Source organism: Ixodes scapularis, unplaced genomic scaffold, assembly GCF_016920785.2.
Source record: "Ixodes scapularis isolate PalLabHiFi unplaced genomic scaffold, ASM1692078v2 ptg001131l_1___fragment_3__unscaffolded, whole genome shotgun sequence".
Taxonomy (NCBI): domain Eukaryota; kingdom Metazoa; phylum Arthropoda; class Arachnida; order Ixodida; family Ixodidae; genus Ixodes; species Ixodes scapularis.
In genome coordinates this window covers 466,593-486,850 of record NW_024610104.1, presented here as the reverse complement: position 1 = coordinate 486,850, position 20,258 = coordinate 466,593, and the positions used below count along the sequence as shown (strand labels likewise).

General features: G+C 45.0%; 1 protein-coding gene across 2 annotated transcripts in view; it reads right to left on the bottom strand.

Moving 5' to 3' along the window:
* Positions 1-14,295: 14,295 nt before the first annotated feature.
* Positions 14,296-20,258, bottom strand: part of LOC115321957 (kinesin-like protein KIF21A) — a 163,079-nt gene continuing 157,116 nt past the window's right edge. For both annotated transcript variants that reach the window (XM_040217434.2, XM_040217435.2), the window contains exon 25: positions 14,296-14,866. In XM_040217434.2, coding sequence (XP_040073368.2) covers positions 14,824-14,866 — 43 coding nt within the window. In that variant the 3' untranslated portion in view covers positions 14,296-14,823. The remainder of the gene's footprint in view (positions 14,867-20,258) is intronic.

The following is a 20,258-nucleotide window of genomic DNA, read 5'->3' as shown; positions in this document are numbered from 1 at the left end:
GCGCATAATTTGCCAATTCGAATGACACGTTCAAACGTGTGGTCACGTCCCATGTCGAACGGGTACTCGTACCATACGGCACCCGTATCAAACGGGCACCTGTATCAAAAGGGTACCGTTTCCAAACGGATTTTGGCAGCAGCAGCGGCGACTGTGCATATCTCTGATCTGCTTAAACCATTTCAGTCGCTGTATCATCACCCTGGTACTCGTGCTTCAAGCCCCGGCTATCTTCACTTCGATTTCCAATCACCTGCTGTTTTCGACAGACGGTTACAAGACGCCGCCAGGGTCAAAGCCTTCAAGATACGACGCGGCCGGAACACCATCATTTGGCAGCAGCAGCGGCGACTGTGCATATCTCTGATCTGCTTAAACCATTTCAGGTTGGAATTTTATTTTACTACTCTGTGAAATTTTCATATTATTCACGTTTTGCTGCTGCTGCCACAGCTTTCTGTTACGCTACCCTGTTGCTGTTAGTTGCCCGGTCTTTTTTCCTGTGCTGGTGCCATGCCTGATACTTGTCCGTGTTGTGATGATGAACTGCAAGTTGAAAGTAACTCGTTGAAATGTGTAGAATGTGGCTACTTCTACCACCTAGGAGCCTGTTCCGGTGTTACGGACGAAACGTTTAAGTCAAAACGGGAATTCTGGCGTAACTCCTGGCGTTGCCAGACGTGCCAGACGGCGAAATCGAGGGGCAGTCAAAGCGGAAAACAAAAACAAGATGATTGCAACATAGCAGGTGTACTTGCTACTATAAACAGAAAACTAGACTCCCTTGTGACATTGCAGGATACGGTTTCGGCTATCGAACAATCCGTGAATTTGATGTCCGCTAAATACGACGAGGTTCTTCTACACATGCGGCAACAGGATGGCGAAATAAAGGATTTGAAAAAACGTGTAGCTAACATCGAAAAACGCGAGAAGGACGTGAACTTAATTCAAATGCAACAGGACATGAATGCCCTTGAATGGCAAACCAGGAAGATGAATTTGGAAATCCACGGCATTGCGGTATCTGAACGCGAAAACTTGCTGAGCAAGATAAACCAGATGGCAGATAAACTGGGCGTACCCGAGCTATCCGAAAGTGATGTCGTGGCTGTACATAGGTTGCCAGCTCGGCCAGAAAAAATCCCTGGTATTATCGTTCGTTTTGCGAAGCAGGCCACCCGAGAACAGTGGTTTGACAAAAGAAAAACACTTAATCGCACGGATGAGGATGGGTATATCCTTGAGAACATGACAAAACAAAACCGTGCTCTGCTGTGGTCAGCAAGGGAATGGGCAAGGCAAAGTAACTATCGCTATTGCTGGCATAGAAATGGCAAAATTTTTTTGAGGCGAAAAGATGGTGATGGAGTCATTCTTATCAAATCTGAAGCAGATCTCGAGCGCTTGAACTAATTCTTTGATGATGTTTGTGTGTTTCATTAACGTTAATGCCGGAACAAAATTATTTTTCGGCCTCCGAACTTAAAACCTTTATTGTAACAGAAAACGATGAGTCACTTAAATGTTTTCATTTAAACACCCGATCCGCTCGGAATAAAACTGTTGAACTTGGTTTGCTTTTCGATTAATTTTGTTTTGAGTTCGATATTATTATGTTATCGGAGACGTGGTATGCTGATCAAAGTTGCGCTTTTGAATTACCTACGCATCATGGGTATTTTTTTAATAGGACATCCGGTCGCGGAGGAGGGGTGTCCTTATTGATTAATAAAAGTTTTCGCAGCGAAATGTTAGGGGAATACTCGTGCACCAATGATGATTATGAAGTGTTATCCTTGCTTGTGGACAGTAACATTGTGTCAGTCTTTTACAGACCACCAGGTGGAAATCTTGCGGCCTTTTTTGCTTTCCTTGATTCCTACTTTAGTTTTGCTAATGACAATAGGTATAGCATTATTGCGGGGGGTGATTTTAATATTAACATACTCGCGGATACCCCAATCAGCAGACAAATGAACTTGGTAATTAGCAGCAATGGTTGCACAAATCTCATCACGTCACCGACGAGAATAACATCAGAATCATCAACTTTGCTTGATTTACTTATAACAAACTATGACTCGGCACGTACAAAATCAGGAGTGATATGTACTGATATTAGTGACCATCTGGGTGTGTTCATGTGCGTGACAAAAGTAATCAAGAATAAGAAAATTCAAGAAAGTGTTTCTTTTCAGAATATTACCACAAGCAGCCTTTCCGAGTTTAGACACAAACTTGCAGCCTTTGACTGGAGTGAAGTCACTCAAAAAGAGGATGTAGATGGCGCTTATAATTTGTTTTTAGAACATTTTCAGCAGTTGTATAAACTCTGTTTTCCTTATAAATCTGTTCGATTCTCTAAGAAAAATCGTAAGCCTTGGGTCACTTCAGAACTTATAAACAAGATTAATAAAAAAAATTACTTGTTCAAAAAATTTGTAAAAACAAAAGATTCAGAAAGCCTTAGAGCGTTCAAATCCTTTCGCAACAGGCTTACAAAGGAACTCAGAAATGCTAGATCAAGATACTTTCAAAATTACTTTTTATCAACATCACACCGAGCAGATATCACTTGGAAAAAACTTAATAACGTTCTAAACTTGTCACCTGAATCAAAACCAATTGAAAGAATCTGCTTAGGTAACGTAGAACTAACAAAAAGACGGCTGGCAGATGCTTTTAACGATTTTTTTGTGAGCTTGGCACGAGATAATCCCGACGAAAATGCTTGTGTGTATATTGAACACGATAACAGTAGCTCTCTTTTTCTTCACCCTGTCGTAGATACGGAGGTGACGCAGACCTTTTTGTCGCTAAAAAATAGTAGCAGCTGTGATGCCGACGATTTTCAAATAAGTCCGATTAAATATGTAGTTGATATAATCTCTCCTTGTTTGATGCACATTTTCAATTTATGTTTTCTGTGTGGTAAGTTTCCTAAAAAAATGCAGATCGCAAAGGTCACTGTTCTTTATAAAAAAGATGACAGGAATGACTTGGGAAATTATAGGCCCATTTCAATTTTATCTGTATTTTCAAAGGGTTTCGAAAAACTTTTGCTAAATCGAATGGTGCATTTTTCTGATAAATATAGTTTGATCACACCATCGCAGTTTGGATTCCGTAAACAGCTGTCTACAGAGCTCGCGTTGCTAGAACAAAAAGATTACATTTTTCAAACATTTGAGGATAAAAAAGTTGCTCTTGGTGTTTTTGTGGACTTTACAAAAGCTTTTGATCATTTAAATCATGATTTGTTAATAAAAAAACTAATGAAATACGGATTCCGCGGAAAAGTCGCAGCGCTCATTGAGTCTTATCTTGCGCATCGTCAACAATACGTATATATTAACGGGTACTCCTCTGACATTAAACCAATCGCATCTGGCGTTCCACAGGGCAGCATTCTAGGTCCCTTTCTGTTCAACTTGTACGTTAATGATATTGTTAACATAAATAAAAACATTAAATATGTCATTTACGCTGATGATACCAGCCTTTTTTTTACAGGATATTGCTTTCACGACCTTGTAATCAGTGCTAATAAAACTTTAAAAGATCTAGTCAGCTGGAGCGAAGATAATGCTCTAAAAATTAATGTTAGCAAAACCAAGGCCATTCTATTTCACTCCAGAAATAAGAGCATTAATATTACATGTGACATTATTTTAAATTCAACTAAGGTCGATATTTTAAGTAGCTTTAAAACACTGGGTGTTATCTTCTCAGAAAGTATGTCATGGGATGAACATGTTCATTACATTTTATCAAAACTGGCACGGGTTGTTGGCTTACTCTACCGTCATCGCTCTATTTTTCCGACGAACGTTAAATTAATGCTTTACCATTCGTTATTTCTTGCTCACATAAATTACTGTCACTTAGTATGGGGAAATACTACGCAAACAAACATACACAAAATTTTTATGCTCCAGAAAAAAATTATTCGAAACATCTGTAACGTTCCATATGATCACCCTAGCAAACCACTTTTTGAAAATTTGAATCTGATGCAAGTAAGTAGTTTTTATAAGTACCGTCTATGTAGAACTTATAAGTCTCATGAGCAGACAAATGTTGCAAATCTTATTCAATTAGCTTCTCTAACACCTAAAGTGACGACGTACCTAACTCGCAGCGTAGAAAATTGGAGAGTTCCAACTTATAGGACAACGTATGGCCAACAAATGATATCTTATACCCTTCCTAGCCTACTTAACTATCTTTCCGTAGCAAATGTGCAGCTATCGACGACTTCAAATAAAGGTCTTCGATTGTTTTTTTCGAATTCCGATGTGTAAATTATAAAGATTTGTAATTAATTGTTTTGATTATGTTGTGTTTATAGTTAGTTTACAAGTTGTTCCTTTGGATCACGTGAATCTATTTTTGCTTTTCGTAGTCACTTTGAGCACAGTCGTGCCATATGTATTGTTTTTAGATTCTTCAACCATTCAAATGTTACTTTTGTGTGTGTTTATGTGTGTATGTTTTTTGTAACTAATTAATTTACCACATCGCCGCTGTGTGCCAAATTGTGTGGGGGCCGAGGGCTAGTCAAGCTGCTTGATGCAGCTTTTTTCCTCGGTCTCCATCCGTCATTGTATGTGATGGAAAATAAACAATTTATTATTATTATTATTATTATTACCCGTATCCCATAATCACGTTTGATCCAAACGGATCGACAAGTTTGATTCAAACGGGCGACCAGTTTGCCACCCGTTTGAATTTCAAATGTTTTTTTTCAGTAGGGGTGCTACCTCTAGAGGGATCCAAAACGTCGCCAGCCGCCGTCCGAGTCATTGCGGACCACGTGAACCTGCCGCCACGGTCGAGTGTTCTTGTGCCCGTCGTTACCGACGCAGTTGCCAGCGGGAAAGTCCTTCTGGAAGGCAACGTCCAACTGCTTCTCGGAAGAGGAATAGGCGTCGCAAGGGGCGTAGCAGAGCTGCAGGATGGACGTTGTGTGGTCCTCGTGACGAACTTTCGACCGGAGACGCAGCATCTCACGAAAGGTGCCACTATAGGATACGTCGAGGAACTCCAGGCCGACGCCGAAATCGCCGCGATCTCCGACGAGCCCTCGCCATGTCAGCCGTCCAGTACAGTGCCGCCACAGCTCGACGTTAACCCCAAGCTCAGCACCACGGAACGACGACAGCTCGGAGACCTCCTCGCCGAGTTAGGCGACTGCTTTGCGACGACGTCGAGGGTGCGCCAGACAACAGTTGCGAAACGCCGCATCATTACCAACGAGGACGCGCTCCCTGTGCATCGGCCGCCGTACCGGGTCTCCCCAAAGGAACGAGAGGCCATTCACGAAGAAGTACAGGAGATGCTCAACGACGACATCATTCAGCCTTCAAGCAGCCCGTGGGCCTCTCCTGTCGTGCTGGTAAAGAAGAAAGACGGAACGCTTCGATTCTGCGTTGACTACCGGCGGCTCAACGCGGTCACGAAGAAAGACGTGTATCCGCTCCCCCGCATCGACGACACGCTGGACCGGCTGCGCCTCTCCCGATACTTTTCGTCGATGGACCTTAAGAGTGGCTACTGGCAGATCGAAGTCGACGAACGGGACCGAGCGTTGCCTTCTCGGCTCTGCGGGTGGCAATATACGCAGACGATGTCTCAGTGTGGACCCACATGGGATGCTTAGGCAAACAAGAGGAAGCCCTCCAAGCGGCACTCGACATCATACATGCATACTCAATCGAAGTGGGTTTGGCTACGGCACCAGACAAAACTGAGTTCGTCGTGGTTCATGGGGGCAGACATACCAAAGAAGCCGACAAAGACAACATCAGCTTATCAATCGGTGAGCAGCCCATTGCTCGCAAAGTCTCCATTCGATTGCTCGGAATGTTCATCGACGAAAAACACGCAGCAAACTCCTGGTATAGCCGTACTGTCGCAACCACTAAACAAGTTCTACACGTCCTGCGCAGGATCTCAAACCGTACCAGGGGGGTAAGAGAACGCGAACTTCGCCAGTTTGTCACCTCCTTTATTCGCGCGAAAGTGATGTATGGTTTGCCATACCACCCCGTTTTCCGGACGCAGCTTCAAGCCCTAGAACGTTTCAACCATGAGGCAAGGCGAATAACCACTGGGCTCCCTCGTTACACACCACTAGCAGCTCTGAAAAGCTGCAGTGGCATTAATGACCTCACAGAGGTTTTTGGGACACACCTTCACACACAAGAGGTCCGCCTTCGATCCACGCACGCGGGCAGACACACGCTAGCCATGCTTGGACATGACATTACCAACCTTCCAGACCTCCCATAACTGTCGCCGCCCTGGGAGCACATCATGCTCACTGATTCCACACCGCTGTCACAGCATATGCCCCTCGAGCAAGTAGAACGAAGACGAACATTCGTCAAGACACATGTCAAGTGGACCCAAACCGCCTGCGTGGAAGAAGATATCCGCATCGCCTACACGGACGCCGCTTGTCCTCAAGATGGAACGGATTTTGCCACGGCTTGGGTTGAAACCACTACGTCAACTCAGGGGCAACTCTATCACGCCACAACAGAGCCCGTCCACAGCACGCAAGCAGAAATGCACGCTATCATTGATTATGTTCGACTGGCAAACGATTCCTCCAACAACAGCAACACCAAGACCCATTTCCACGTCTTTACGGATTCTCAAGCTGCACATCGGGCTTGTGCGGATGTTCGGCACACCACCGTGGCTGTTGAGCAGCTCAGACTCTTTGTGCAACACTTACGTGCTCTCGGGCACGACCTCACGATACACTGGGTACCCGGACACTCCGGAATACCCGGCAACGAAAAAGCTCACCGCCTCGCACGCGCGCTCTTACTATCCGTGCAGGCCAGAGCAAGATCCAAAGATGCAGTTTGCCTTCCTCACAAACAAGTAGAGTCCCGTGCACTACCACCCGACCCAGCGAGGAGATATTCAAGGCACGGCACTACTGCAGAGCCTACCTCTTGGCTACCGCCAATCCCCTCCTTACACCCTTCCCTCCTTCTAAACTCTTCTCTCGCCGGCAGCTTGTCACGCTCCGCCAAATTCAGACCGGGACAATCCTCCCCCCTTACCTGCTACAGCGGTTCCGTCAGCACAGCAGCAGCCACCGCGAAAAGGGCAGTTGTGCTGCTACCACCAACCTTCCTGGTGCATGCGCATTGTGCCATAAAAACGCTGATCTGGAGCACCTGCTCTGGGACTGCCCGCTATACTCGGAGCCCCGAACCCGCACCTTGGCTACCATCCAGCAGAGTTTCAGGCCTACCTCGCTGCATGCCTGGGCCTGCCCGGACCCCTCGTTCCCCAAAGTGACCGCTATCGAACTCTGGCGATCGCTGCTCGCGTACATCCAGGACCCTGCAGCTCCCCCTGTCGGCACGCGGCTTCAAGGCATTCAGCTCTCCACCACTGAGCCCAGACAAAACACCAGGCCTGAACCTACTGTACATCTATCCTCTGACGCCGTCGCACCAACCGGGCCAACAGAGAAGAATGGAAGCCCCCTGTCCCCCGCTCCTGTACCCTAAACCCTTTCACCGCAGCATTTCTTAATGCAAAAAAGTGAAATAAACGTTCCTACCCTACGTATAAAAAAACAGTACTTGCTAAAAGGTTGATTCGCTAAAACGTGGCGGTTCACTAAAACGTCATTCGCTCATGTGATATGAACCCGCGAAAATGAGCTATAACACGAAAGTGCTCACACCCTCCATTCTATAACGATCCCTCACAAACTATATATAACCTACCGAGATGGATAGAAATATTTATTAAAAATCTAGAGAAGGCAAACATCAAATTGGACGTTTAGGGATTTATACAGCGTAAGGTCGGTTTTCCAGGATTAGGCGACACTGGTTTACACTGCAGATGAGCAATTGTACCGCTGCAGTAAGACTGCTAACCTGGGGTCTTTAACGTGCTCACGTAGTAGTGATACACGACCGCACGCCGGTACGATGCTCATCCGGATCGAAACGGGCAGGGGTGGGGCTCGAAACCCAGGATCTCTGGGTTCTGCAGCGCGAGCTTTCTCTTCACGCGCTTTGAGCTGGGTGTGCGCTTTAGCCCACTCGGCCACCGATACCCACCTGGAGAAGGCAGCCCGAATTCTCGGTGTGGGTACTTCGGGGATACTTCAACGAAATTTGAAATATTCCCGCCGTGTTCAAAAATAGGTTGAATATGATCCACAATATCCGTAAATGACAATCGCACGTTTCTATTTTGATCCTGGTGGCTGTATTTTTCGTTATAAACTGCCCACACTGGCAAGCGCTCGGAGAAGGCCCAGCTTAGAGCACGTCACATCCAACGCAATCGTGACGTAGGTCCTCTCAAGACAAGCAAAGCTACGGCGAGGCTGACGTCGAGAGGATCGCCTAGTCGTTCCAGCCACCGAAGCGGCTGCTTTTGTACGAATTTTGAGTGACGGGTTAATCTTATATAATCTTCTAGGGGGACAATAGCGACTTCTGCGACACAAAAAAGGGATTCTCGAGAAGAGAGGAGTTCCTCCTTCTCCCCTTCTCTCGTCGTGGCCGGAGACGAGACAACCTCCGTCACTAGCTGTCAAGGTTCCTAGACGAGCATTACAAACGAGGCGTTAGCGACATCCACCAGCTGCTCTTTGCTAATCGTTTAATTCGTTTTAAAACTCCTTTTCAAGACTTTTTCAAGATATTGGTATGTTCCATGTGATACTGCTCTTTTAGACACATATAGACCAAAAAACAACCGCCGAAATTTTGTTGTAGTATCCCTTCAGGGAAGGGTAAGCTGGAGTAGGGAAGTTTAGAGGAAAGAATGACATACATACACATCACACGTGCACGTACTCTAAGTTGGTCTAGAATTTCAGTGTCCCCGACGTGTTTTTGTAGCGCTTTCAAAATTATACACTAATACCACCGAGTGTTTTCCGGCCCAGGATATTTGGTGACGTTAATTGGTCTATGTGTTGTCTCCCTTACTCCGCCCCTGTCTTGCGGCGCATTTTCTCAAATGTGGTCTATGGTCAGAAGTTGCAGCGTTCTTCTCGTGTCTTCTCGTTGGGAGCTGTATTTCACGCATGCACACAAAATATGCTAATAATGAAGCTAAATAATTGTACCAAATAATTAGCGGACTAATTTTATTAGACTAATTTTATCCACGAACCAAATCGACCACGAACTAAACGTTTTATTTTTTATACGTGGTGCTAACTATTCCCGCCGTATATTTTTAAGGCAACAGGAACAAAGCAGCATAGTGAGGGTGCCCTTCAAACGACAATAGTAATAATTATTAAAAACTGCCGGACTTCCGCTGGAATCTCTGAGGCACGGTGGAGTAGTCGTCACGATAAAAAAATCTAAAGAAACAAAATAAATAGCCCAACGGTCGTCGGCGGCATCATGAAGCCTGCCGGAGTGCGGAGTATAACGGTCTTGCAATAGGGTATGCGTTGTGCATTCGTTCTTTTCTTTTCTTTTCTACCATGTCGAATTCTGACGCCATGACTCTCTACCTCCTCCGTTCCAACGCGTTGTTCGTTATTAAATTAGCAAATCAGCTTCAAATAAGGGTCGTAACACCCTCTAGGGTAAAAAAGCACACAAAAAACAAGGAACATTTTGAGCAGCGAGAGCAGCACGGCTGCTCCTCTTCTTATCAAAGAAGACGCCGTCCGAAAATCCAGCGGCTCCCTTTTTCTTTAATTTACTTTCTAACTTCATTTTGTTGTTGGGTTCGACTGCTCACTTCTCTGTGACGATGCCGTCTGTGGTCATACGTTTTGCTTTTGTTTTGTCACGCAGTGGTGTGGTCCGACCGATCAACCAACGAGTTTGTTAGAATGGTGTCACGAGGTATAAAATGGCGGATCAAATAAAAATACTAGATGCAAAGGAGCGCAGCTATACTCGTTTGACCCTCGGCGCTTTATTCCTCCAGAGGCGAGCATCGCAGTGCCATGGGCTTTAACCTGTGCCGTCTTCATGACGCCATAGAAGACCCTCTTCAAGCAATTAATTTGCTTCAGCGCTTGGGCCTGCTCCTGGTTCCTGGGTTTTCGTGCGTATGCAGAGTGCGAAGCTGCGATGACAAGCTGCAAGTCGGCGCTCGATCTGCGGATGGCTACACGTGAGGGTGCGGAGTGTGGATGACTCGTGAGGTATCCAAGAGGACGCCGGTCAAAGTTAAGTGCCGGGGCGAAATCTCGGTACGAAGTGGTTTCTTTTTCGAAGGATCGCACCTGACGCTTCTCCAACTCATGAAAATCATTCTCCGGTGTCAGAGCCTACCGTTCGCCGTCATTTAGTGGGAGACTGATGTTGCAAGTAAGACAATAACTGATTGGAGGAGCTTTTGTCGGGAGGTTGTGGTTAATGCCGTCTTTAAGCATTCAGACATGATTGGTGGCGACGGCGTGACTGTAGAACTAGACGAGAGTATGTTCGGTTGGCGAAAGTACCATCGCGGGTATTTAAGGCCTGGCCAATGGGTTTTCGGTGGTGTGGAGCGTTGCAGCGGGTGCTGCTTTTTTTTTTCCCGTGGAGACCCGTGACGCTAAAGCCCTGCAAGGGCTAATACCCGAGTTGGTCCACCCTGGAACAAGAATAATTACTGACTGTTGGGCTGGCTATCGCAAGCTTGCAGATGAAGCTCGCTTCACGCATCTCACCGTCAACCACAAGCTGTACTTTGTCGACGCGAACACTGGTGCGCACACCAATACGGTGGAGGGCACCTCGGCCCACGTCAAAAACTCTCTTCCATCTGGACGGTGCGAGAGTCACGATTTCGCTGGTCACCTTGAAAAGTTCATGTTTTGGAGGAGAGAGAAGGCGCGCGGTAACACTAGATTCCAGTCGTTCGTCGCGGTGGCCGCCAAAATCGGCAGCCCCGACGCAGACAGTGACGTTCCCTCTAGTGCGGAGGACGAGGATTCTGACGGCCCCGGTGACTTCGAGCGATCCGCTGCGCTGCGCCCGTCGCTTGTCTGCGTGCATAAAGACGAATTATGCGCCAACCGCTTGTCAAGTGCTCGTTATGTCAGTTATAGGTTCTAGCAGCGGTCTAAACGGCCCTTTTCAGGGCCCCATATTTTACAAACGGAGCTGTTTTCCGAATGCCGCACCCCGTGTCTCTGTAAAAAGTTCACAGGAAAAACCCAGCCAAGGTATGTGGTCTCCACTTTGGATATCGCGAGTTATGATTCAAATAAAAAATTGTTCTTGCTTATTTCGCACCTTCGATCCCAATAAATGCCCCCGTTGCAGTCGTCTCGCGGTGCTGTTGCTTGCTCAATCGCCGTCGGCGTGTCTCAGCTTCGTCGTCTTTGCCTGCGGCGCACCGGCGAAGGCGGTTGATCTAACACACCGCGTTCGGCTTTGGCTAGCAGACGGCGTTCGTAAAATGGCGTCAGCTGTTGGTGACTTCACGCGGCGGTACAGTGCGTGCTTCCATTCATTCGGCGTTCGTTGCCAAGGTGACGGCGAGGAAAGCAGGCGAACTTTATGTTCCGGAAGAACGCTGCGTCGCAGCGATACCAGGTGCGTTCTAAGGCCCTTCCCGCATGCTTTTCAATGGGCGGAAGGCGAACAAAAAGAGTTCGAAATAAGGACTTAACGCAGAATGCTGCCTTTCTCCAGCGCCTCCTAATTTGACGAGACTTGCACGAAATGCATGTTTTTAGAGCGGAGCTTGGAGATAGTTTTTTTTTTTACAAAACATGGGTCTAGAGTATTAATGTGCCACAAATTGCATCTTGCAGGCGCAATCGTCCACGCTTTATTTTGGGTATTTACTTCACATCTTTTACACGGGGAAGGCGCGCGCGTGTGGCGCTTAAAACACCAATCTCTGCATTCTCCTTGATGCTTGGGTAATTTAGAATAGGCCTATTGCACGCGCTGCCCACTTGAGCGGCACACGCTTGGCGGCCCAAGGATCACAGTATAACGTTACAACTAATCAAAGTTTTTTTGTTTCTTTTTTTCGTTTAGTTGCAGTTTTTGAGAAAACAAACGTAATGTTCAAGTTTACGTGTTAAGAATACGTCTGAATTCTCCTCCAGCTCGTTTTTTTTTTTTTTTTTTTTTAAGAAATGTGTTAGCTTTTTTTGAAGTTTATAGATGTTCACTCAACATCACGTCTAGGCGTTAATAGAAGACAGGTTGGCTAAAATTTAAAACGGGAAGGAATGTGGGAGGAACTTTTAAAGGCTGAAGTACTAAAACAATTTACTGCCAAGATAAATGCTGATTAAATCATTGCTTGTGTAGATATAAACTGATGCTATCCAAAAGTTTGTCTCAGGGGCCGGATACGCGACTTGTTGCTCTCTCTAGATTAGAAAAAAATAGTAATTATAAACGAATAAGAAGTAATTGAATAAATCTAGGTAATAATTTAAACATAGACCTGAATGTTAGAGTAAGTGTTAAAAGCCTAAAGACGATAAAGACACATACTTCAAATGAGGATTTAATATTTAGCTAATTATGACATAAGCACACCACTGTGACCAAAATAACTCCAGGCATAAATCAAAGCTCCTTGGAACTTTGGCATGTTTGAAGGGAAAATACCACAAATTAAAATCATAAAACTAATGCTTAAAATACACAATAGTTTTAACAGAGGACACAAAGCGCAATTTAGATGAGAACACAATGGAATATTTTGCATAGTTACGCAGACATACAGTCCCCGGCCATATGAGCTCCCCCGGCCGAACGCCGACCGGAGCAGCAAAAATCCCGCATGGGGCGCGTCGAGCGTTGCCGCGTTCTGGGAGCCGGGCTATTGGGATCAAACCATTCCGTTATCAAAGGGTGGACGCATAGCTTTTATCGGGATTCCGCGTTTTGGAACGCGAGTCTGAAGCACGGCCGATTACGATCCCTCTTCTGGTTGTAGGTTAACGCAGACGGCTTATCAAAATTCTTCAATACATAATATCTCTGACGTGTTATATGCTACTTTTTTATTTGCAAAACCGGTTTGTCATTTTAGATATTTCCTACCCGAAGAGTAGTCCTACGCACAAGCCCCCCCTTTCTTACAATCTTTCTTAAACCTAGACTAGACAATGACAAGCGATTTTGAAATAATTTAGTTTTTCTATAAGGATATGCTATAGATATGCTATAGATAACAGAAAGAAAATATTTGTGTCGAAGCAGAATAAAAATTCAGACGCTTTTCATGAACGCGGTTTATCGAGGAGACTCCATTGTTCTGCGCTCAGTAGCGTGTTGCTTCGCCAAGGGTAATACTCTACACGATGACTTTGCAAATGGCCTCCTGGTCGGTCACTTCTCGCTTGACGAGGGATCATTGTTGCAATGCCTAATATCATATCAAACATAAGGTGTTTACATTTGTAAGCATCGATTTAACACTGCTGCTTTATCTACGCCTAAGGCAAGCTCCAGTTTATCAGCAGTTATAACATCATCTTCGAACACTTGGGGCCAACACCCGAAAACGGCAATTCTAATGGGCCATGTTTTTGTGATTCACACTTCTAAAGGCTGGAATCCCAATAAAAGCTATGCGTCCACCCCTTTGATAAAGGAATGGTTTGGTTCCAATAGCCCGGCTCCCAAAACGCGGCAACGCTCGGCGCGCCGCGTGCGGGATTTTCGCTGATCCGGTCGGCGTTCGGCCGGGGGAGCTCATATGGCCGGCGACTGTACATCAGGGGAATCAAAATAATAATGCTGGTGATGACAATTTTGAATGAATAATATGCAGAGACGACCCGCATTCCGATGTTTCTCTCGTTCTTTCTTATAACTTAGCTAGCGTATTTAGATCGTGTCGTGACACCGTTTCCTGGGTGTTTCCCCAGGGAACGTTTCCAGCAGCCTGGGTCTGCTGGAAGCGGGCCGCGGGCTGGGTTTTATTGAAAATACCGCCATCAGCAGCTGGTCGAGCGCAAGACTTCTCGGGCCGGGGTTCGGAGAACCCTGATGTAGACACTTCAAGCGATGCCTTGCTGACTCCAGTGACTTGACGGCAATAATGCTCCTGTGTAACAGAGCCAGGAGATACTAAAATGTTCCTAATTTTTATGGCACTCATTAATGTACAATATCTGTGTGCTTCAAGTTCAAGGTATGGCAACTGGCAACTATTTTCAAGTCGAGTTGCTAAAGGTTCAGGATTGGACCACGGTTTCCTTAGTTCGACCTTGAAGTTTGTGGGAGAAACCACAGGGACTGATTTGGGCACTGAGAGAGAGTGCGCAAAAAATGCAAGGGCACTTTAATCCAAACACTTATAAAGCTTTTTGTAAGAGTTGTTTATTGTATAAATTTAGAGGATGCGCGATCTTGGAAAGTCGATAGTCACATGTATAAACTGTTAATAGGTGGTGGTTCTCAAATATATATGTCTCAATTAACCTGCGTGAGCCTTACTAACCTGGCGCAAGCACGATCGTCACACTGCTTAGTGAAACCTTTGTTTTTGCATGCGACAGCCACCACGACCATCACCCCTGCAGCATAAACTGCAGCATGCAAATAAGCATTTTATTTAAATATCCACCTCCGATAAGAACACCTTAGGATTCTTTAACCAATATATAAATAAAAAATTCCACGCTGTTATATAAAGCCCGTGGAGTGCTAGGGTTGATTGCATCTTACCAAATCTTGCTAGAAAAAAAAAACAACGCTCTGAGAACACACTAGCTGTTCGTTAAATTAGACATGCCCGTTAAAAGATAAAAATGACCAGCTGCCGAGCTCGTGTGCCCTTGGTTTCCAGCGAAGACGATGGTGCCCAAAGTGTTCATCGACGCAAAGGTTACCGCCAGGACGATGAATTTGAGCCCGGCACCATAAGCGAACTGAAAAAAATAAAATAAAACAACTTTTGGAACTCGCAGATTATGCACCGGGCACGGTATAGATGCTTTAACCGCGCGCCAGATTAAGACGCCATTGCCGACCTTCTCTGTCTTACCGAGATTCCGAGCCACCAAATACGACCTACATGTAGCTTCGCCAATACTGGAAACTCCTCCGAAAACCTATGGGAGCGGCGGCGAACATGACAGTGGTGCCTCTAGCGGTCTCGGAGTCTACGGAAGCAGACGTCGCAACGAAAAAGTAATACCTGCACGACGTCCTCGAGCTTTGTCACCCCAACAGCAGAAAGAATTCATTACGGTCAGTCCGCTTGCAAAGCGGAATCCATTGATCGTAACTGCTACGACAATGAAATAACAAAGCGCGCAGGAACAAAGATAGAGCAGTCTATTTAGAGGTCTCAAACGCCATTCAGGGAGACCACACGCGTTTGAAGCGCATCTGGGAAGCGGGAAAAAAAGGCGTTTAGCTACTCGAATTACGTCGTAAGAAGTTACAGCTTATCTGTTACAAACTGAGTTCTCACAATTTCTTACCTGAATAGGTGTTTATAAAATGTGCGCGAACAACATGTTAAAATTACCAGAGCAAGCGCACCACCCTCTGCACCATTACAAAAACCAAAAGTAACTGGAAAATTTACCGTGCAAACACTTTCCGAACTTTGCAGAAAAGATTGGGTCCCCATCCCAGACGAAAATAAAAAGAAATGAACAGTCGCGAACAACGGCGAATGAAACGAAGAAGTTAGCAGACAATACAAAGATACAAATCACTCACCAAAGACCTGAGTGATTTGTATCGCTCAGGTCTTTGTCGTCGCACGGTCGCACATAAAACCCGCGTTTCTCCTACCCGCCCGCTTCCTCCTCTCATTATATGTATTTGGTTCTAACTAAATAAGCTATATTAATGGTGTATTATTCATATCTACTTTGTTTCAGTTAGAAAAATGAGTTTCACGGCAACTAGAGTCAATAAATGAGCTTCGCTTAGAGTATCGGCACTCTCTTCCCCGACAGTGTTTGAACGCCGCCATTTTGGTGCTTGTGCAGAGGAGGCGCAACTGCCGATCGTCATGGTTCCAAAGTGTGACATCCTCAGCATTAGATTCGGTGTTAGGAAGCTCATGTAATGTTGCTTTGCTTTGTCGCAAACTGTTTAAAGTGGAGGACGGAAAAGCGTTTCTTGTGATTCAGATAAAGCTTCAAATAACTGGCAACCATGATTTTAAGCCACAATAAGGCCAAGTGTCGCTACTCTGAAGCGTAGCTTATTTAATGACACTATTCATGCTCTTGTTCAAGAGGCTTGTAATACCTGGAGGGGCCATGACGTAAGCCCCGTGCATTCCACAAGCCACTTCCTTTTGACACCTGCCTCTTCCTCATTGTTCCCGCTTATGCCAGTAAATTAGCTACGGTTCAGAGTAACTACACTTGGCCATAATGTGGCTTAATATTATGGTTGCCAGTTATATGAAGCTCTAACTAAAATCCCAGGAAACGCTTTTCCGTCCCTCACAAATGTTTAAACAACCCGCGACAGAGCATTGCAATATTGCATCAGCTTCCTAGCACCGCATCTAATGCTGAAGAAGTCGTACTTTTGGATCATGATGATCGGCAGTTGCGTTTGCTCTGAGCAAGACCCAAAATGGCGGCGCCCTAAACAATTTTGGAGAACGGAGCGCCGATACTTTAAAGCTCATTTAGTGACTAGGCATAAAGGGCACTGGGGAGTATTCTTTTCCTCTTCGTCTTCATTGTTTATTGATTTCAATCACATCGAATAATGAACACATTATATCACGCTACGCTTGTGTAATTATTTGTCTCAGATTTATTAGCCTGACCCAGTACTTAAACCTTTCATTCATCGATAGTAAATCTTCCAATATATTTTTTAAATGTGAAGGTATAAAGACACGGAGATTGATGATGATACAGACGCCAACGCCGCCCTCGGAAGTTTTTTGAACATTAGAAAGCAGCAGTTTGTCTGCCATCCGCCAGGTAGCGCAACAAAACACCCAAACAGTTTTTAATTGTTTTTAAAATTAGCTAAACTCTACACTTATTAAGAAACCAAAGCAAGATCGTTGTGAAGATTGAATACATAGCAATGTATATCTATTCCAAACAATAAATATTATTAGATGCCAATAAATCTGTTTGATGTTTAAAAAAGATATGCGTCAAAAACAGGTAAGTTTGAAGGGCTCCTGGAACGTTTTGACTTTGAAAATAAAAAAAGCCAACGTCCACCTCTTGGGCAACCATTGTAGCTCTAGATGTTATAAAAGATTTTATTATAGTTTAATTATTTCCTTAGCGGCATTTGAAGTACCATGACCCGAAGCACAAAAAAGTGGTACGTTTGATATAAAATATCTAAACAAACAAATTTTACACAACATTAATTTTTTTTTTGCATATTACCAATTATAAGCACTACATTTGTAGCTAATTTCATTGCCCTAGCGCGTGTCATTAAAACATATTTGTGCTGAAAAAATGTCAATTTTAGGGCAATATTTGGAGGGATCAAAAAAACAAAGTAGTGCAAATACCAAAAAAGTGTATCGTTACATTCTGCTCCGACATTATCTTAACAAAACTGCTATATTGGAACCGTGTTATCTTTAATGGATCGTTCATAAAACATGAACTAGCGGAGCAAGTGAGGGTCCGCGCCATCATATTCGCAACGCTACAAATGCGCATGAACAGTAAAAACCAACACATACATAATATCAAATGAAAGAGGATTGCATTGCCTTTCGAATGACACCAATTCCACAAAACAGCATTTAAAAGGAGATGAGTAATGACCTGCCAAAAAGTACCCACACTGCCACATTCAGTGGGACCGTGGCCTTAATCGGCCAACTTGTGCCAAACAAAAAAAGTAAAGAAAGAGCGTCGAGGCAGCAGAAGAGCAGGCGGCGAATCGGTAACGTGACAGAGAGTGAGAGCGAAACTGAATCGACAAGGTCGCTGGCAGCTGCTTATAGTTCTACAGTGCGCCACCATCTCGAAAGTTCGACAAATAAGGTTTGAGCGTCACGCGCTCGGAGCGAGGATGAACCGGCGCTTTCGAGAACAAGAAAGCAGGGCGAAAGTACGTCTGGTAGAAGAATGAACGCGAATCATCTAGAATCCCGTGACCGAGCGTTGCTTTTTCGGCTCTGCGGGCGGTAATATGAAGGGCCTGCCCTTTTGTCGTTCATGTGTTTGGCTCCTTGTGAACTTCCAGGAAAACGTGATGACGTGTAGACTTGGGTTTCCAAAATTCTAGCTTGAAAAATTAACTACCTAAAAAAATGAAGAAATAATTTGTTTTTTTTTTTGTTTTTTGGGTGGGGGGGGGGGGGGGGAGCGGTCAGGTGTCCTATTTAGGTGGCTGGGTGTTTTCTTTTTTTTTACTAAAACCACGAGATTGGAAAACACAAAAATGACACTCAGGTTTAGATGTTGAGTTTGCAAAACCCAAAGTAGGACTGGCGCGGGAGTCATAATAAAAAAAACAAAAAAACGCCGAGGTTAAAAATTAATTCACAGTAATATACCATACGAATTAACTTTAATACGAATTCAGTGATAAATGAAACGACTGGCCAGGCAAAGATTCTGGGTCTGTGGATAGCCTAATTTAAAAAGTTCGCGAACAAACAACGAGCTTTGAGCGAAAGTAACAAGGCGTTCGTTTTTGCTGTGTTTGTCCGTCCATTTTCGTTCCTTCCTCAAGCTTAATTATCTCTACCAACCCGCTTGTTCTGTCCTGAGATATTAATCGCTAATATTTTGCCTTTCTTCAATTAATTAAAAAAACTTCGCGCTAGAAGCGCGAATGAGGTTGTGCCGATTTTGATGCGTAGAAGAATGACGCAGTTGTTTCTGTTCCCTCGTCACTAACTCGACAGCGTTTCTTCGGTGGACTCGCCGGCGCCACACATCAAGACGACTAAGTTACTATTCTTCGTATTATTTTCATAACGCGGTTTCTGAATCAAGCGAAGAAAGGCAAACTTTTACGATTAATTTTGCGAACCTCGTTGGCCTTTTCGCGAATTGTCGAAATTGTGTTTGCCTTTAATTATGACTCCTTTTAAAACTGCAATTGCACCATAGCCAATTAAGCCGGTTATAAGCAAGTTAACTAACAGATCTTGGTTCATTATTAAACATTGCAACGGTTATTCACCCATTCATTGTCCACCGAGCCCTACAGATATAACGAAAGGCGGTATCCACATATCTGCCACATCCTTTTTTTGTAAAATATGTAAAGTTCTGTAAAAAATAAAACAAAGACACCCTGAGTGTCTGCGTGAACCAGATACGCCCCCTGTGGAACCATGGGTGTTTCCCTTCGAATACCCAGCTCAGGCGAGACTTACCTGGTTGTCAGAAAGCAGCTGTCGGTTAAATGTATTGTTGTGAGCGTGTAGGTTTCAGATGGTTTACCCTCAAGAGGATAATGCGCTGCATATTGTAACCATGTATGCGCTGTGCATTTTAACCATTATTTCAATGCCGTGCAGTAAACTATAACAACTTTTTCCTTGCCTGATCTACGTGTGCTCATGTTTTCTGCTCAAAATGAAGTGAAATAGTTGCTTGTTTTCTTTGAATCTTATAAAGCATTACTTGTTCAGCCCACGGTGTCTCAGTTTTTGGACTTAAGTTTAATGTTAAAACGCGTGATTAAAATTGTCACGGCTTATAAGCCATTTCTTACAAGTGAACGTCGGGTGATCCTCGGATGGTCGTGGCAGCCACGAAGAAATAGAAGATTCTCACCCCTTTGCGACCGTCGCTTGGGTGGTTCGTCGCATACATTATGGCGCACCGTGAATTCACGAGGGCGCCCATCAAACCATTCGGCCAATCTTGGCCGCGACACGATCACATGGTCGTGTTGCCGCGGGGTTGATCGGGATCTCGAATTCGGCTCCCGACGCGCCGCTTTCTCTCCTAGCCACTGGAGGGCGCTGCAGGCGCCCCCGTGGCAGGCGAGGAGAAACCTCCTCGCCCATCGATAGACTCGGTGGGGCAGGGGGCGAGAGGCCTCTAAGAACTCCGGACGAGACCGAGACGCAGGCAGGCAAGTGGGTGGCGACCGGATCTAGGATATCGCGGGACGCGAGGCCTAGGACTTCTTTGTGTTTAGCGTTGGGCTTAACGTGCGCTTGTAACTATTTGTGTGATGTAGTTTGTATTTGTAGTTTATATTGAGTGTTTTGTAGCGTTGTGTGTTATTGTACCAATAAACTGGGAGCGGAATCCCGCTCCCGTGAAAGAACCAGGCTGGACTCGGGTTGTTGACGGACCACGTGGGAAACGGCGAATCGGCGGCGGTACGCGA